Source organism: Juglans regia, chromosome 7 (genome assembly GCF_001411555.2).
Source record: "Juglans regia cultivar Chandler chromosome 7, Walnut 2.0, whole genome shotgun sequence".
Taxonomy (NCBI): Eukaryota; Viridiplantae; Streptophyta; class Magnoliopsida; order Fagales; family Juglandaceae; genus Juglans; species Juglans regia.
This window is the reverse complement of record NC_049907.1, coordinates 21820566-21837829: the sequence shown is the minus strand read 5'-3', so window position 1 is coordinate 21837829 and position 17264 is coordinate 21820566. Positions and strand designations below refer to the sequence as shown.

At 35.8% G+C, this 17264-nt stretch overlaps 1 protein-coding gene across 1 annotated transcript in view; it reads right to left on the bottom strand.

The window, feature by feature from the left end:
• The window catches only part of LOC109008437 (DNA repair protein RAD50), a 28675-nt gene extending 13665 nt beyond the window's left edge, over window positions 1-15010 (bottom strand). Inside the window, exons 1-15 of the mRNA XM_018988519.2 lie at window positions 14742-15010; window positions 14573-14659; window positions 14097-14264; window positions 13592-13767; window positions 9282-9396; window positions 8563-8791; window positions 8201-8379; window positions 7944-8114; window positions 7477-7581; window positions 7287-7394; window positions 6980-7191; window positions 6768-6860; window positions 999-1126; window positions 284-398; window positions 44-173 (exon numbers count right to left, since the gene is read on the bottom strand). Of these exons, the coding sequence (XP_018844064.1) occupies window positions 44-173; window positions 284-398; window positions 999-1126; window positions 6768-6860; window positions 6980-7191; window positions 7287-7394; window positions 7477-7581; window positions 7944-8114; window positions 8201-8379; window positions 8563-8791; window positions 9282-9396; window positions 13592-13767; window positions 14097-14264; window positions 14573-14659; window positions 14742-14864 (2139 nt within the window). The 5' untranslated portion in view covers window positions 14865-15010. The remainder of the gene's footprint in view (window positions 1-43; window positions 174-283; window positions 399-998; window positions 1127-6767; window positions 6861-6979; window positions 7192-7286; window positions 7395-7476; window positions 7582-7943; window positions 8115-8200; window positions 8380-8562; window positions 8792-9281; window positions 9397-13591; window positions 13768-14096; window positions 14265-14572; window positions 14660-14741) is intronic.
• Between the last annotated feature and the right edge of the window lie 2254 nt (window positions 15011-17264).

Sequence of the window (17264 nt, the reverse complement as noted above, 5' to 3'; positions counted from 1 at the left end):
AAGACCAAACATTTTTAAAAATTCAATAATGAAATAAACAAACCTTTTTAACAAATTCATCTTCCTCTTCCGCAGAGAAAGGGCGCTCACAGCAAGGGCAAACATGATGAGCACGGGCAACCCTTTCAAAAGGATCAAACATTTGCCGCATACCATCTGCAATGTTGTATTTGCTGCAGGAGTTTCACAAATACAGTTTTAGCACCTTTATAACAACAAAAGTGATGTAGGATCATTTCGATATGCATCAATTAATATAATTATTGAAGTAAGCAGCAGGCACCTTTTCTGGACATCCTTTTTTTCCTTAGCCGACTCAAGTACTTTGAGATAAGCATCAATACTAAGATATTGCCGGTCTAAGGACTGAAGTTTTGATTCAATAAATCTCTTCCTTGCTGCACGAAAATCAAATTATGAAACTATGAAGCAAATGATTTTGACCTGACAAACTAGATTACAAAAAATGGGGGGAAGCCAGAAAAAGTCTTCCTTGTTGCTGCACTTAATATGACAAATTAGGCCACACTTGATAATTCAGTATATTTTGAAATTCTTAGATGTTATATCTCGCAACTATGGGCCGCTATAACTATCCAAGAAGACACCAAGAAAGTCAGCCCCTAACCACCGTCACCTAAACTGCCATTTACTTGCATGTATCCCAAAATACGCCATCTCTGACATGTATCAGTATCAAAGCCCTCTGAAACAGGGATGAAGCTAACATTCACATACATCATGTGTAGTAGATAAACGATGGTCCCACCAAGTTTTTTTAACCAATTAGGCAGCCGGGATGTATAAAAGAGAAATTCAATTTAATTTATCTAGCTATTTACATCTACGGATGATAAATTTTATGTTGGACTGTTACCAGATAAGTGCAGTGTCCAACCGAATTCTTTAGCAGAACAAGACCACCACATCAAGACTTGTAAAATCCTAAAAAATTCACTGAAACATAGAACTTTTCTGAATCTGTGAGTAAGACTTACACTCCATATCCTTGTGATGTTTGGAAAGACTATTATTGACTTCTTGTATTTTAATCTGCAACATATTCACCTCCTTCTCAGCTTCACGGGATTTTGTATTCAAGTCATCGAACTCAATTCCAACAGCCCTGCACCGGGAATAGTGTCAATTTGAAGAGAAGCACTAATACATATCCAAAAAACATGAACCAAAACAAGAGTAATAAACACCCATAAAGTTTTCCAAGAACCTCTGAGCTTGGATCAATGAGCAGAGAACCCTCCCTCACATAAAAACAAAACATGTCACTTAAAATTGAACAATAAATAATCAAACCAGAAACATACGGGGGGAACATGAATGCAATGTCGAGGAACTTAGAAAATGTATATTTTACTTGAGAAGAAGGGGGGGGGGGGGGGGGGGGGGTTAGAAAAGCTCAATGCCCTGACTTAATTTTTCGGACTCCCTTTCAAACAAGACCTCAGCAGGTTAATGCAGGGGTCTATCAGACAGGCTCAAGCCAGGGTCCGAAATCCCTACGTTAACTGTCACCATATGATAGTTGCAAGCAAGCCTCATCTTTAAATCTAATCCTTGCACATAACCCAGAAACAACTGAGGGATCAGCTTGGAGTTAATTCCTGGGAGGACATCATTTTGTTGCATCCTTATCGCTATGGTCCAAAAAAGAAACTCTACAAGCAAACATATATTATATAAAATACATGCTCAAGCATGACTTAAAAATGCACAAGAACTTGCACCCTCCAATCACCAAAACATAGCAAGAAAATTGGATTCTTTAAAAGAAAGGGGGGTAAAAAATAAAAAGGGAAAGAAGAATGATACATCCTCAGTTACAAGGACCACATACCTTGGTCAAGTCTTTGGATTAAAAAGCATGTGATGTGAATGGAGGGCCAACTTAGAATAAAGTCTTTTATCTAAGTCTGTTTCTAGTTCTTTCATCAAGTAAATATTATTTCTCAGATAATATTACAGAGATCAGGCTGATACACTTTCTTTTTATGCTATTATTTCATGTAGTTTTTTTAAGACTTCACAACAGACATTTTTCACTTCAGTTTCTATACAGCAAGGTAATTTTTTTTATTAGTAAATAAGGATTTTATTAAAAAGGCAAAGTCAAGTACACGGGACATATACATGAGCAACACCTATGCATGAGTGTCTAAAGATACAAGAAAGTCATGTACATTCATTGTTCATTGTCCGTTCACAATCCTCAAAACTCTGACCGTTCCGCTCCATCCATATGCACCACCATAAACAGATCGGTATTATCTTCCACAGTTGCAATTTGAGAATTACCCCGGATGCCTTGCCAGCTGGCCATAAAGTCAACTATTCTTTGTGGCATCAGCCAATGGAGCCCCACTTTAGAAAAGATATCATTCCACAAGTTCATGGCTACTTCACAATGCAATAATGGATGATCCATTGACTCCCCACTTTTCTTACACATCTAAAACCAATCCAACAAAATGATTCGGCATTTTCTTAGGTTATCCAAGGTGAGAATATTCCCTAATGAAGTTGTCCATACAAAAAAAGAAACTTTTAAAGGGGCCTTAGCCTTCCATATGTTCTTCCATGGGAATGTATTTACTATTTATAGAGTGAGTCATTAGGGACTTATAGTACGACCGTACAATAAATCTCCCCTTCTTGGACAGGGACCACTGAGAAAATGATATTCCATTAAGGAGAGCCACTAGATAGATCCATGAGCTCTGCCACTGAAGTCTCTTGTCTTCGTGTTATGTTGTATATTGTTGGATAGGCTTCCTTAAGGATTCGGTCTCCACAACATAGGTCATCCTAGAATTTAATTCTGGAACCATCCCCAACAGCATAGCGTGTGTATCATGGGAAATTTGTCCAACCTCTTCTTATGTGTTTCTAAAGCCCCCACCCCATGTGATCTGCTCACCGCATTCGAGCACCATCCCCCCCACAATCCACCATATTTTAGATCTATGATAACCCTCCACAAAGCACCCTTCTTCTTGGTATCTCCACAACCATTTTTCCAATAAAGCCTTGTTTAAAACCAACAAGTTCCGAATTCCCGACCCACCTTCACGTAGTAGGGTACAAACCGTAGCCCAGCTCACCAAATGGAACTTGAATTCTTCATCCATTCCCCCCAACAGAAATCACGTTGCAATTTCTCTAACTAATGAGCCACATTGATCTTTTTCTAACTTGCCAGTTTACGCTCCATTTTTTCAACCACCCCATCCCAGATAGACTAAAACGTAAAGGAAGCACCCAAGGGAAGACTGAGGTACTTCATTGGTAAGGTGGAGATTTCACACCTCAGAGTATTGGCCAAGCTCACAATGCTTGGAACATTTCTAACTGGAACTAATTCTGACTTGGTGAGATTCACTTTCACACTCGATGATGCTTCAAAGCAAAGTAAGAGAGCCCGAAAAGCTTGAATGTGATTATGACTAGCACCACAGAAGACGAGTATCATCCGCAAATAAGAGGTGAGTCATCTCAAGGGCGCTGATTCTTGCATCCCCAACTACGAAGCCCGATAGAAATCCACCTTCCACAAGACCTGCGATCATTTTACTAAAGGCTTCCAATATGACAACAAAAAGTAGTGGAGATAGGGGATTACCTTCCCTCAAACCCCTTGAACTTCCGAAGAAACCCATTGGAGTATAGCAAGTTAATTTGATTTCTATCAATCCCAAAAGGATTAAAAAAGTGAGAATGGATAAACAAGAGTTTTTTTTTTTTTTTTTATATATATAAGTGAAAGGATAAACAATAATTAGTCAAAAAGTATATTAATGTCTTAGATAAAAAGTGACAGCTCCCACTAACAGATTCCCACACCCAACCTACATATCAAATAGATCTGCATATAAGATTAGACCACAGTACAACGCATAAATGGATAATTCTTTTTTGTGTTAGTTTAAATTTTAAATCCAGCAAATAGAGTTTTTAAAATAAAATTTAGATTTAAAACTATCATCATGCTACCATACAAGCTAAAAAACTAAATGACTGCAAATCTGGACCAAACATGAATCACATGTTGTATGACTTTTGATTTGATCCCCCAACCTCCCCCTGCCCTTTTCACAATGTCCCACACTCATCACATGTTTATGACTTTGATTTGACCTCCCAACGTCCTTACTGTACTTGCAAAGTTTCCCCAGGGCCCAACTCCTTTTTGTGCTACCACTAGTGGCAGTGGTGCACACATTATGTAGGCACAACAGGAAACCTGGCCATGTCAGTACAATAGTCATAGACCATGTGATTGGCCCAAACTCATAGGAGCTGGTGGCTATGATGCACATTAAGGTTGGACAATGTGGGCTCGTCTCACCAATACCTTCTCTCCACCCAAATGATACACTTATCGACACATTATCTACTGCAGCCACCAACACCGGTTTCGAAGTCCTTGTAGGTGACAATGAAGGGTGCATGGGTCCAGTCCGTCTTGACCCAATTAATGGCATACCCTTGTTTTTCATGTATGCACTCTAGCCCACATCCACCAGAAACATAACTTGGCAATGGTTCCAGAAGATGGAATATGAGTGGAGCTCCTTGGAGTGATAGAAACAGAGTTTCAGCTTTTGCTCTCAGTTATCCACACAATTTACATATACATTGGCATGGATAGAGTACAATTCACGGTGGTGATGCCTAGGAACTCAAAATCAAACTCACTGTGATTTGGACTGTCCAATGACATGTAGAAAAGCACTTACAGTTCCAGAAGATTCACCCCTCCACAAGCTTAATTTGAATCCTCACTTCCCCAAGCATATGCTTGCACTTCGATGAAAACCCCAGCATCAGAATAATTGTCAAATTTGAGCTTAAGAAGGTCTCAATCATAGATAAAATGGACAAAACCCAGCTTGGCTGAAATAGCTCCTCAAACTTCACTAAGCTAACCAAACCCACCAATACAAGGCCCACAAAGAAACCCAAGAACACAGTCACAAGTGTGTGTGTGTGCGCGCGCGCGCATGTGTGTGTGAGAGAGAGAGAGAGCGCAAAGTGACAATGCTCTGTATATCATCCAGCTCTCAGAATCAATTATAAGCCTTAAATTTGAACAGAATGCAACAATTTGGACAAACCCCAAAAAGAACATGAAAAAAGAACATATTGAGATTTAAGGGGGGAAAAAAAAAAGACATTCACTCAAGCCAGAAAATTAAGCCAAAAAAGTCTTAACACATAACATGCTGCAAAACAACAAAACATGCATGGAGCGCTAGTATATGCCTAAATTAAGAAGCATTTGGTTACAGAACCAACCAAATCTAAGAGACCAAGATAACTAAGAAAAAGGCAAAGAGATAATAACCAATTATCATGATAATAAGAGGCAAGTGAAGTCGGTGAGCCATATGATGGGAAACTATCTCTTGCATTCGGAGAGGACCCAGCTGTTAGTTAGTACCCCCAAACATATAAAAATATCTATATTACTTTAATTATGAGTCAGAGGTTGTCTATAGAGTAGCCCTAAAATCATACACATTCAATTTTTTTTTTCAGAAAATATTTCAAAGAAATTCTAGATCAACTATGGGGCATGCTTTTTTTTTTTTTTTTTTTTTTAAGTACTATGGGTTAGGCTTTGAAAATCGTAGTAAAAATTAGAAAAAAGTAAGGAGATTCTTTGAGAAATGAGAATGCAAGCGCAAAACCTTTATGCCGTGGGATGTTAGGAAGCTTACAGCTTTGTGTGCATGCATGCATACAGACATAAAATAATCCACTACAAATCCATGCTTTGAAATTTCACCTTGCCAGTTCCAAGCCCACATCAAAGAGGCCAAAGTCCAAAGGGTTGTATGAGAGAACAATATTAAAATCAGACCAGTCCTGTAAACATATACTAAGAGCTACAAAAGTTTGGTCCATGAATGGAACTTCGGTTATTCATGTTATTTTCCCACTTCCAACTTGATTCAAGCTTTAACGTGGTTTAACAGTGTGGGACATAGGAAACAAATTATCAAATACCTAAGTGAATCTCAGACATTTTTCTCAAGTATAAATCCTAAGGTAAACAACAAACCACAAAACAAAAGTGAGATCAATAACACCAACAAAGCAAAGATAGAAATTCGTGGCCATATTCTTCTCCTCTATATCTTTAAGTAAATCCAAATATATCCAAAAGGTGGCTCCTGAATTGTTGTTAAAAAGATCTTTCAAAATTTCATATTCCAAACACATCTGTGACAAGACTGGAGAGTTAACTGATTGGAACAACAGCAAGTTCGAATAATTATTGGCATTGCATTGCCTTAGAAAAGACCTGTGAGTACCAGGCATTCCAGTAAGATAGGGAGGATAAAAAAGTGTGACAGAGGAAAAATTAAGAAATGATACTGACGGACTAGACTCTCAATCATTAAAGTTATTTGCCTTCATATCAAACCTAAATTAAAATACCACACGCTTACTCTCTGTATAAATGCAATTTGCAGGAATAAGGAGTGGGGCAGGGGGAGGAAAAAAAGAAAATATACAGAAAATACCAAGTTGGCATTATTCTGCGTACTCAAATTCAAGGATCTACCAAATAGATTGTCAAATAACATTTAAGGGCAGCGTATGAGCTAAGTTGCACGATCGAACCTTATCCTATACTGATCTTAGTAATAGATTTACAAGGCCAGAGGTACATCAACAAAGGACAGATCGCGGAGATACCATCATATGAAAATGTCAACAATGAAAAAAATAGATACACAAACCTTAGGGCTTGAGTTATTTCCTTTTTCAAATCCTTTTCAGGTGGAAGCCGCCCTTTCAAGACTCCTCTAATTCTGTCCTTGTACTCATCAATTCTGTGAAGAAAACACCACTAGCTTCAGAATACAAGAATACAGGATGACAAAACATTAAACCACAGAAGCAGAAAAAGAGATCTTATTAACATCACTTATTAAAAAAAAATCTGACTAACATCTTTTTGTGTTTCTTCTTGTGATTATCCAACTCTGCCTTCTTAAGAGACAGTTTCACTCTGTCCTCGGAATCAGCAGCCATGATGTCTTTCTCTCTATTAATAGCCTTTATCTTTTGCTCTATGCTATATAGCTCACTCTGCTTTTGACGTATATTTGATTCAAAATCTTTTTCAGCAAGCTGATTTGTTTTTCTCTCAACCTCAATGTGCTGCATGATAACAAAAGAATTACTTGAGAATAGCATAATGTTTTAACTAGGACCAAGTATATGAATTCCAAGCAAGACTAGCGTGCACATCTCACCAAGTTCTTCTCTTTTTCATCAATGTGAGAAAGATTGACATTAGAAATACGGAGCTCAAATGAATCCCGCTCATTTTCCTTCTCTTCAATGCGTTTCAAAATGCCGCTCTGCATGAGTTACATTGAAACATGAAACATGAAGGAATTGGCAGTTTCAAAGTTATGTAACATGAAGTTTTTGGGCACAAACCTTGATCTCCAATTTCGCCTGTTTTTGAGCATCCATATTTTTCCAACGGTCATTTGCATCCATGTAATGGTCCCATGCTGTCTTAAGTTCATTTTCATTTGATTTCTGAAATAACATCCTTTCAGTCAATTCTCTTCAGAACGTTTATATAAAGCATTAAAGCTCTTATATCTTGAATTTTGAGATAGATAAATTCATTTGTGCTGAATTAAAATCATGTATCTCAGATAGTCTGATTTAGGGTACGTTAGGGTAGTGAGGTGATCTCAGATGAAATGTGAATAGTAGTGAAAAATTAATGAAAAAATAGTGAATAGTAGTGAAAATTAGGTAAAAAGTAATAATAAAATAATGAATAGTGGAGTGATCTGATCACTCCACTATCCAAACATAACCTTAAAAGAAGAATGCTGTGAGCCTATAAGGGTTTCTACATGAAAATATACACTTAGCAGAAAAAAAGTCACCTTTTTATCCTCCAGATCCTTCTCAAGATTTGTCAACCTAGATTTTATTCTATTTATGAGGCCCAAAGCACCTTCATTGCTGAAAGGTGTATTTGGAAGAGACCCTAGATTATGCCTTGCAAAAAGTTTTTGAATGGTGGAATCCCGTTCATTCTTCAAAGACATATGAGCCTGAAGTAAAAGTAAAAAAGGTGATCAGAAATAAACCCCACATGAATTGTACAGCTATAGGATAAAATGTAAATCGTTTCAATTACTTCAGCTTCAGTTTGAAGCTTGCTAATCTCCCAGATATATTCATTAATTGTCTGCTTAAGAAAAGAACTTTTAGTCTCTGTGTCATTCATTTCCCTCTCCAACTTGCTTATTTTAGATTCCAAAAGTGCAATCCTTTCTTCAAACTTATTTTTCCATTCCTTCAACTCTTCATCAGTGTCTGACAAAAACAAAGGAAGAAACAAAAGAACCATATAAAATCCCAAGATATGTCGCCGAAGAAATAAAAGTACAGCATGATAAAAACAATCAGCTTGAAGGGGGAAAGTATGAGAACACCAGAAAAAATAAACTTCAAGAAATGGGACAGATTATCCTGCTTTTTTGCTAAGCATTAAGAGACCTTCATTCTCCTCAGCAAGAGCAGCATATTGTTTCTGCTGCTCCTTAAACAAAGTACTTCTTTCGGCAGTCTTGGTTGATATCTGGTCCTGTAGTTTCCGCAAATCTTTCAGTGTTGCTTCAGTATGATGAATTTTAGCATCCACATTTTGGATGCTACCCTCCAATTCCTGCATTTGAGTTTTCAGAGATTCTGTTCTCTCTTGATCTTGAGCAATGCTTTCCCGAAGCTGTAAGGGCATAACTCATCACAAAAACCACTTGATTACAGCATAGGAACATTGGATATCAAACATCAAATTTCTCGTGTAAATGGTACAACTGAAAAACCAATCACGTTTCACAACAGTTAAAGCAAAGACAAAATTAAACTAAATCAGCATCTCAAAACACTTCTACAAACCTCAAACCCACCCCCACCCCCCCCCCCCCCCCCAAAAAAAAAAAATAAATAAAAGAAAAGAAAGAAAAATAAAACTAAAAAAACTAATATAAGTGGGTACAATCTCAATCTTTTAGTATGCTTGGCCAACCACTTGCGTAACTATAGGTACTAAAACATTTATTATCACTAGCCTTCCATCCAGCTACAATCTTATAATTTCATTACAAGCCTAGAGTGAAGCAAAACACAAACCAAAAGAAAGAAAACTTGCAAATACATATATGCACTTCTTTGGTATATGATTATTTTGGTACAAGAGGGACAAAGAAAAAAACCTTATATGCAGCATCTTTCAAAGTTTGAAGATTCTCCAATTTTAACTTGTAGGTCTTTATTTCATGAGCTTGATCCTTGTGAAGTTTTTTTATAACCTCCAATGCCTTTGTATATCTGCTTAGAAATACATAGTCAGGTATAATTACCACTTACTTTCTAAGTCACTAGCATCAACATATTTAACAAAATCAACTGAAGCATGCATTTTATAGAAAGAAAATTTGCAATGAAAGATTGAATATAGTAACCATAAGGTTATGCCAACAAACTTTGAGTTCATAGCATTTTGCTCGGATTCACAATCATGCAAACAATCTATTTGAAATACTTCTTTATCTTAACAGAAATTGAGGCTTTGTGGAGATTGTTGATAGATACTAAGAACAGTAGTTTGAGGGGAGGTTGGTGTTCTAAGGACGTAATATGGCCTTTCTTTTTATTGGCACCAAGTGTCCGGAACAAAGTCTCGACTAATCCCGAGGGTGCACAAGTCCTCGACAAGGAGTTTCCCGCAAGTGCACCTCGGATAATTCAAGGGGAAGTTCTCTCAGTTCGTTGGCACCTAGAAACTGTTTATACCCAAGGATTCAAACCTTTCGACCTAGAGGAAGCATACCACCAAGACTGAGACTCTTACCATTTAGTGTAGAAGTATGGAAATATATAGGGAGGAGTGGGATACTTTTCCAAAATTTGTTGACTTGTGGGCTGTGATGGTTCTAAGGTCAGCTTTTGACGAGATGTGTGATGTGAAGTACATTTGAAGATATCTTACCCGGATTTGTATAGTGTCACACGTTAGAAGGACGAATGGGTTCATATCAGGTGATCTGTTATCTCCATTGCTCTGTCTTTTTAATGGAAGCCCTTAATAAAATTATTGCAACTATGGTGGATGGTGGATAATGAGTCTAAACGTGATAGAGAAATGGACTCAAGAGATGCATCATGCCAAAATCTAATTTTGTATATACCACCCACCTCAACGCGGGTATATCTAAAAAATGTATTGCAACCTCTTCTTACGGGCTTTCAAAGCCCCACTCGTTTGAACATGTCATTCGTCATTGTGATAAGTGAGGTTAGGTAGTATATGAGGTCCCACATTGCTTAGGAAGGAGAAATTTTTGCTCTTTATAATATTCTAATGAGGCTCTAATTGTATCAATTAGTTCTTTTGGAGTACAGGTAATGTGAGTTGGGCCTTCCATTAAAGCATTACAAATGGTATCAAAGTCTATCTCAACCAGAAATGTGGGACTTGAGCCGGGCCACCTACAACATACTAACCCGACAAGGATATCGAGAATATAAGGAGGGGAGATTTTGATACCCCATTCTTATAAGTAATAAGGGTAGGTAGTGTATGAGATCCCACATTGCTTGGAAAGAAGAAGTTCTTGCCCTTTATAATGTTCCAATGGGGCTTCAATTGTATTAATTAGTCTTTTTGGAGTATAGACCATGTGACTTGGGCATTCCATTGGAGCGTTACAGAACACTATTGTCCCCATGCTTCACCATACCTTGATTCTATGACGGTCTTCCACAAAGCCCCATTGTTCTTGTTGGTATCTCCATAGTCATTTACCCAATAAAGCCCTGTTAAAAGTCTACAAATTTCGGGTACCCAGACCAATGTTTTGAATACCGTACCGGACGTCGTACCGGTCATGGTACTGGAACGAAATATTTCGATACCGATACCGTTTCGGAATAGCGTTTCGGGATAACGTTTCGGGATAATCGATATATAAATAAATTATATATATAAATATATATATAAATTATATTCTAAAATAATAGTCTATATATAAATAAATTATATATAAATACATATATATAAAAATTATAAATAGTCTAGTCTGAATTATGGGTTAAAAAATAAGTTTGTAGTTTGAAAAAACGAAAAAAAAAAAAAAAACACACAGGCCGAAATATCGGCCGGTACCGGCCGAAATATAGGCCGGTACAGGCCGAAATTTAGTCCGGTATGGCTGGTACCGGCCGGTATTTTAGCCGGTACGGACAGATATAGTACCTGTACCGGCCGGACGGCCGAAACGAAAAATTTCGGCCATACCGGCCGGTACGGTACGAAATTTAAAACACTGACCCAAACCACCTTCTTAAATAAGGTAACATACTATGGCCTTTTTACTAAATGAAATCTAGACTCATCATCCAACCCCCATACAAAACCCCTCTGAAGTTTATCCACGTGATGGGCCACCTTAGTGGAAAGCGTAAATAGATATAAGAAATAGGTCAGCAAGTTGGATAAAGTACTTTCAATAAGTGTAACCCTACCACCTTTGGATAAATGCATTCTCTTTCAACAAATCAATTTCCACTCCATTTTTTCCAACGCATCATACCAAATGGATTTCAATTTGAAAGGAGCACCCAATGAAGATATCTTGCATCTCAAGAATACTCTCCACATTAGGAACATAACCCACTGAAACTACTTCTGACTTGTCCAGGTTCACCTTCAATCTAGAAACAACTTCAAAATAAAGAAGGGGAGCCCTAAAAGCTTGAATATGACCATGGCGCGCCGCACAAAAGATGAGTGTCATCGGCAAATAAAAGGTGAGATATATTGAGAGGACCAATACTACTTCCCCCATTGAGAACACGGATAAAAATCCACCCCCCACGACACCTAAGATCATCTTGCTAAAAGTTTCCATTACAAAAACAAATAATAATGGGGATAAAGGGACACCTTGTCTCAAGCCTTGAGAGCTTTTAAAAAAGCCCATCGGTGTGCCATCCACCAAAATAGAAAAGCATGCAGTAGAGAGACAATATTTGATCAATGAACACTATTTCACACCAAAACCACATCTCTCGAGCATATAAAGCAAGAATCTCCAATTGACTTGGCCTTTTCCTAGGCACCCCTATTCTTGGAGTCAATAACAACTTTCAACAGCATAACTAACAACTGCATAATTAAAAACAACCACTATTATTACTAGGTAGTTTAGTCTAGAATTTACATTTATGCTTATATTTATAACTAATACACAAACGACATGTGTGTGTGTCTATATATGTGTTTATCTTTAATAAATATTGTTACTTTTACAAGTATATTGTAAACATCTAATTCTTATATTTATATAACATAAGGCAACCTTACAAGTCAAGTCGATCTCTATATAAGCTTCTTCAAGAATATTTTTTTACAAATAAAATTTTTATTAATAGAAAGTCCAAGCGAAGCCCAAGTGTACGTGACGTATACAAGAGTAGACACCTAGTTAGGGCAGAGAAGAAATAGATACAAGGAAATCGTGGACATTAAGCCCATTGAAATCTATAGCTATTGTCCAAAGAAATAGCGTGTTAAAAAAAGAGACTTGAAGTTCTTGTATCGAACATTCATATCTTCAAAACTCCCATCATTTCTTTCCCTCCAAATACACCACAAAAGGCATGTAGGGGTCATCCTCCCAATTTCTGCAATCTGCAGAACACCATAAAGACTTCTCCAGCTAGCAAGAAGATCAATAACCCTCCCTAACATAACCCACGCTACCCCCCAATCTGCTGAAGAAATCATCCAGTAGGGCACTAGCAACCTCAAAATAAAGAAACAAGCTTATTCACGAACACTACCCCCAAGTCAAGTTTTATATGAGTTGTATTGATAAAGAGTCAATCATGATTTCATGTTCATGAATGGCTTATTTAATAAACAAAACAGGTACAAGTCAAGTTTAATTGAGCCGAATCAAATAGCCTTGTTCAGCTTACACCCCTATTTTATGTCAAAATTCGTTCAAGTGTACATGCAATTTAGTCAGTGAAGCAACTTAAGGAATATTCCATTAACATCAATAGTGAGCACGATAACAGAGTCTGCTGGAGTTTGATGAGTAAGAATTTTGGGGTAGAATCTTACCATCAAGCTCTTAGAGGTGGGATGAGAGAAAGCCTCCATGAAGGAATGTCTAGCATGCAAAGTTCCCTCACTTTTTATTTGAAAAATGTTTAAATGGTTTACTGAACTGGTATGCAGCAAAAGAGTTAAAAAAGTTGAGCATCTACTAACATTCAATAACAGGAGAGAGGGGGATGTCACCATCTAAGAGCCCTATTTTTTTTCCTTTTAGGCCTCCCATACATAAAATTAAAACAACTGACTTTACATAGCATGATTGAAAAAAATATCACATTGTTAAAAGAGTTTGTTCTCATAAAGAAAATTGATGGTGTAAAGATGATAAAAAATAATGTATGAATACACAAGTATACCACAATATCTTTATAGAGGCAAACAGTAGATAGACAATACCGGGTAGCAGAGAAGATATCGTCAAACTTCTTTTTTAATGTGGAAGGATCTTGCAATGGCCAATTAGCTTCATCTTGGTGTACAAATATCACGTTTTCCAGAACAGCCTTTGAAACACCCATTAAAGCCGGGATCTCTCTATCCATATCAGCACATCTATAGCTAAGGCAAACTTTCTGCAGTTAGGAATAAAGAGGAAAAATGCAGGTTGATGTTAGATTTACACAAGTGAAAATATTGAATAAAATACAGATACCGTTGTATTTTATAAGTAAAGTAAATAAATATGGATATCGTTCTAACCTATTAAAACATATATACTAAGGTGGCAATGAAAAAATTTTGGAAAAAAAGAAAAAAGAAAGAGCTAGCTCAACTTTCAGGACTACAAAGCTTAATTAAAAGTGCAATTGCGTATAGCAATTTGATGAACAAATCAATCAGTTCCAAGTACTCGATCTATCATGGATAATGAGAACAGCTATGAGCAGAAGAAAAATCTTGCCTCTCCAGTGTGAGGGTTAATTGTTTGAAGCACGCTCTCAATTGCCTTATATTCCATCTTCGATGCCTTCTGTGTCAGCTGAAACGACCTTATGCACACCACATCCTTCCCCGCTGCTGTCTTGAAACGAAGCTTAATTTGCCCTTTTGTCTCTGTTTCCCCTGCAACCTACAACCGCACCCAGAAAAGAAAACTTTGGAAAATTTATAGAACGTCTTTAAAGACATTAAAAAAAATGAAAATAATCACCTTTTGGTTACTGAGAAAACGTAGCAAAAGAAAAAGAAAATTGTTTTCAGAAAACCCAGAAACAAAAACATTAAAGCATCCATTCAACTGAAGCTGATACAGTTGCTGAACTCTATTTTTACGAAATATTAAAACAAGCATAGACTTCATATTTTTATTTTGCCCCGTATTCCCGGGAACCAAACAAAAAATGAAATAACATCAAGACGACTGAGAAATGGAGAGACCTTGGGGTCATGAATGAAACTGTGGCCGGACCTTGCATTGGGAGGCAACTCTCCGGTGCACGAAAGCTTCAAGCACTCTATAATGGTCTGCAGAATCAAACCCAAAACACTTAACATACATATCCGTATACATAGATATATAAGGAGGTAGGATTGAGAAGGAAATTACGGTTTTTCCAGCTCCGTTGGGGCCGACGATTAGGGTTAAGGGCTTGAAGAAGGTGATGACGTTCTTGTTCTCCGGATCGAAGCTCCGGATGCCTTTGATTAGCATTTTATCGACGGTGCTCATATTTCTTCTTACTGATAATCTTCTAATTTAACTGGAGGAGCCGCTGATGAATGCACTGAGAGCATGAAAATGTCGCCGGCAGTGTTGGGGTTGCAAGTGTTGAAGCTGACAGAGGGAGAGGAGGGAAAAAAGGACTGCCATTTTCTTTCCGCAGGTTTTGATTTAAAAAATAATCGGAATCAGGATACAGAAAATTAAATGGAATCAGGATACAGAAATCTCGTTTGTTTTACAAATAAGATTAGAAAAGTGGAGGTTAAAATTTAAAAAATTAAATAAAATATTGTTGAAATATTTTTTTTAATATTTTTTTATTTTAAAATTTAAAAAAGTTAAATTTTTTATTTTATTTTATATAAAAATTTAAAATAATTATAATAATGAGAAAGAAAAATTTTTAAAATTTAAAATTTTAATCTTTTTAGAGTCCATTTTCATACTACAATTATTTCGATACAAGTAGAGGATCAACTTTATTACTATTTTATTATTAAGTTATATTTTTTTTATTTAAATTTAAATTAAAGATTTTAGAATATGACTTTTATATATAATTTTAAAAAAATAAATTTAATCAACCAATCTAATCATGTATTTTAATTAAAAATAAATTTAAAGAGTAAAAAAAGATCAATCTAAAATATGACTATCTTGTATAATCTAAAAATTGACTCAAAAAATAAAATAAAATCAATTTTTATAAAATTGAATATTTTAATTAAATTACATAATTGTTTTTTTTTTTAAATATTTAATAAGAAAGTCATTTTTTGAGATTTTTAATACATATTTAAAAAGTAAAAGAAAAAAAATAGTTTGACAGTAAAGTGAAGTGTAAGGGTATCTACTTAGCCTCCTATCTATTCCTACACCGCACTTTTTGTATGATGCAGGTTTTTTTCTCTCTTTCGCATGATGGGGTTGGAGATTCGCATGGACGTCGTGCAAAGGATGAGCGGCGATTCTCAAGGTGAGGGTACTACAATCGGTAGGAAGAAAATGAGAGGGAGAACACGGGGAGGGGAAAAAATTCGAATAGAAGAAAAAATGAATTCATTTAGGGCAGGCTTTTATGCAAAGAGTGCGGTGTGGGAATAGATGGAAGGCTGAGTAGATTATCTTTCGGTATATAATATTTAAGAAATAGTTTAAATTACGATATTTAATTGAGTTTTAAGAAATAAGAGAAAAAAAAATTTAAATAAAAATATTATAAAATTAAAAAATTAATTGAATATTATTTTAAATATTATTTTTATTTTAAAATTTAAAAAAATAGTATTGTATTTTTGTGTCTTGTTTGTGAGTTTGGAAAAATTGTAATGATTAGATAAAAAGTTAAAGATTTGAAATTGAAAATATTTCATGTTTGAGTGATGTTTGGGAAGTAAATATCTAAAAATATATTAGAATACTTTAGAACAATTGTATTACCAAACGAACCATTAAGGCTCTACAAGTGAATGTTGTACAGGTTGTGTTAGATCTACTCTATAAGTTTTGCACACTAACGTGGTTTAATGTAATGTCGTTGTATTTATTAGGGCTGCAAAAAAAATCGGTGAACCGGTAAAACTGACCAAACTTATGTGTTACGTTAGGTTCGAAGTCAGTCTGGTTTCGGTTTCTAACGATCAAAACCGATTAGAAATCGGTCCGATTCCAGTTTTGATATTTAGAACGGCAGTTCAAACCGAATCAAACAAATATCTTTTATTTTTTATATTATATATAAAATGTTTCTTATATGATTTTTTATATTATATATTGTAACACCCCGCTCTCTTAGGGTTAAGAATAACGTCACTTTTTAAGAAATCAAGGGAACCAGTGTGCTACCATTGACCTTAACTTTTAAAAATATTTTCACTTATTCTAACGGAAACGCTAGGTACGAATATTCCTTATAATAATTAAAATCGTACAAAATATTGAAATCATAGAAAAAAAAAAGTACGCAAAAGCATTTATTCAATTTTCTTGAATTTGCCCTATAAAAATCATAACTGAAAAGCTGTGTACACGATTTAAGCCTCTATGACTCCTCCTTGGGCTAAGTCTCGTTCTGTAGCTCCACCTTCATAGATATTTTGGCATGGGGTTGTTTAAAATATAAAATAAAACTAAAACAAGTCAAAAACTCAGTTAAAAATCTATCATAGCGTAAATATACTAAACGTAAGGTTTTTCATAAAATATTTTATACCAATAATTTAAAATCATGATCATTCATAAATATGTTTATGGCATGCATGACATAATTATCTAAATTATCTGGTTAGCCAACATACTTAACCATATGTGCAAGGTTATGCACCAGTCTCATATCCTATGGCCAGAGGGGGAATCGCTGATCTGATTTGATAATAATACTATGATAGACCACTCTTAATTTTGTGG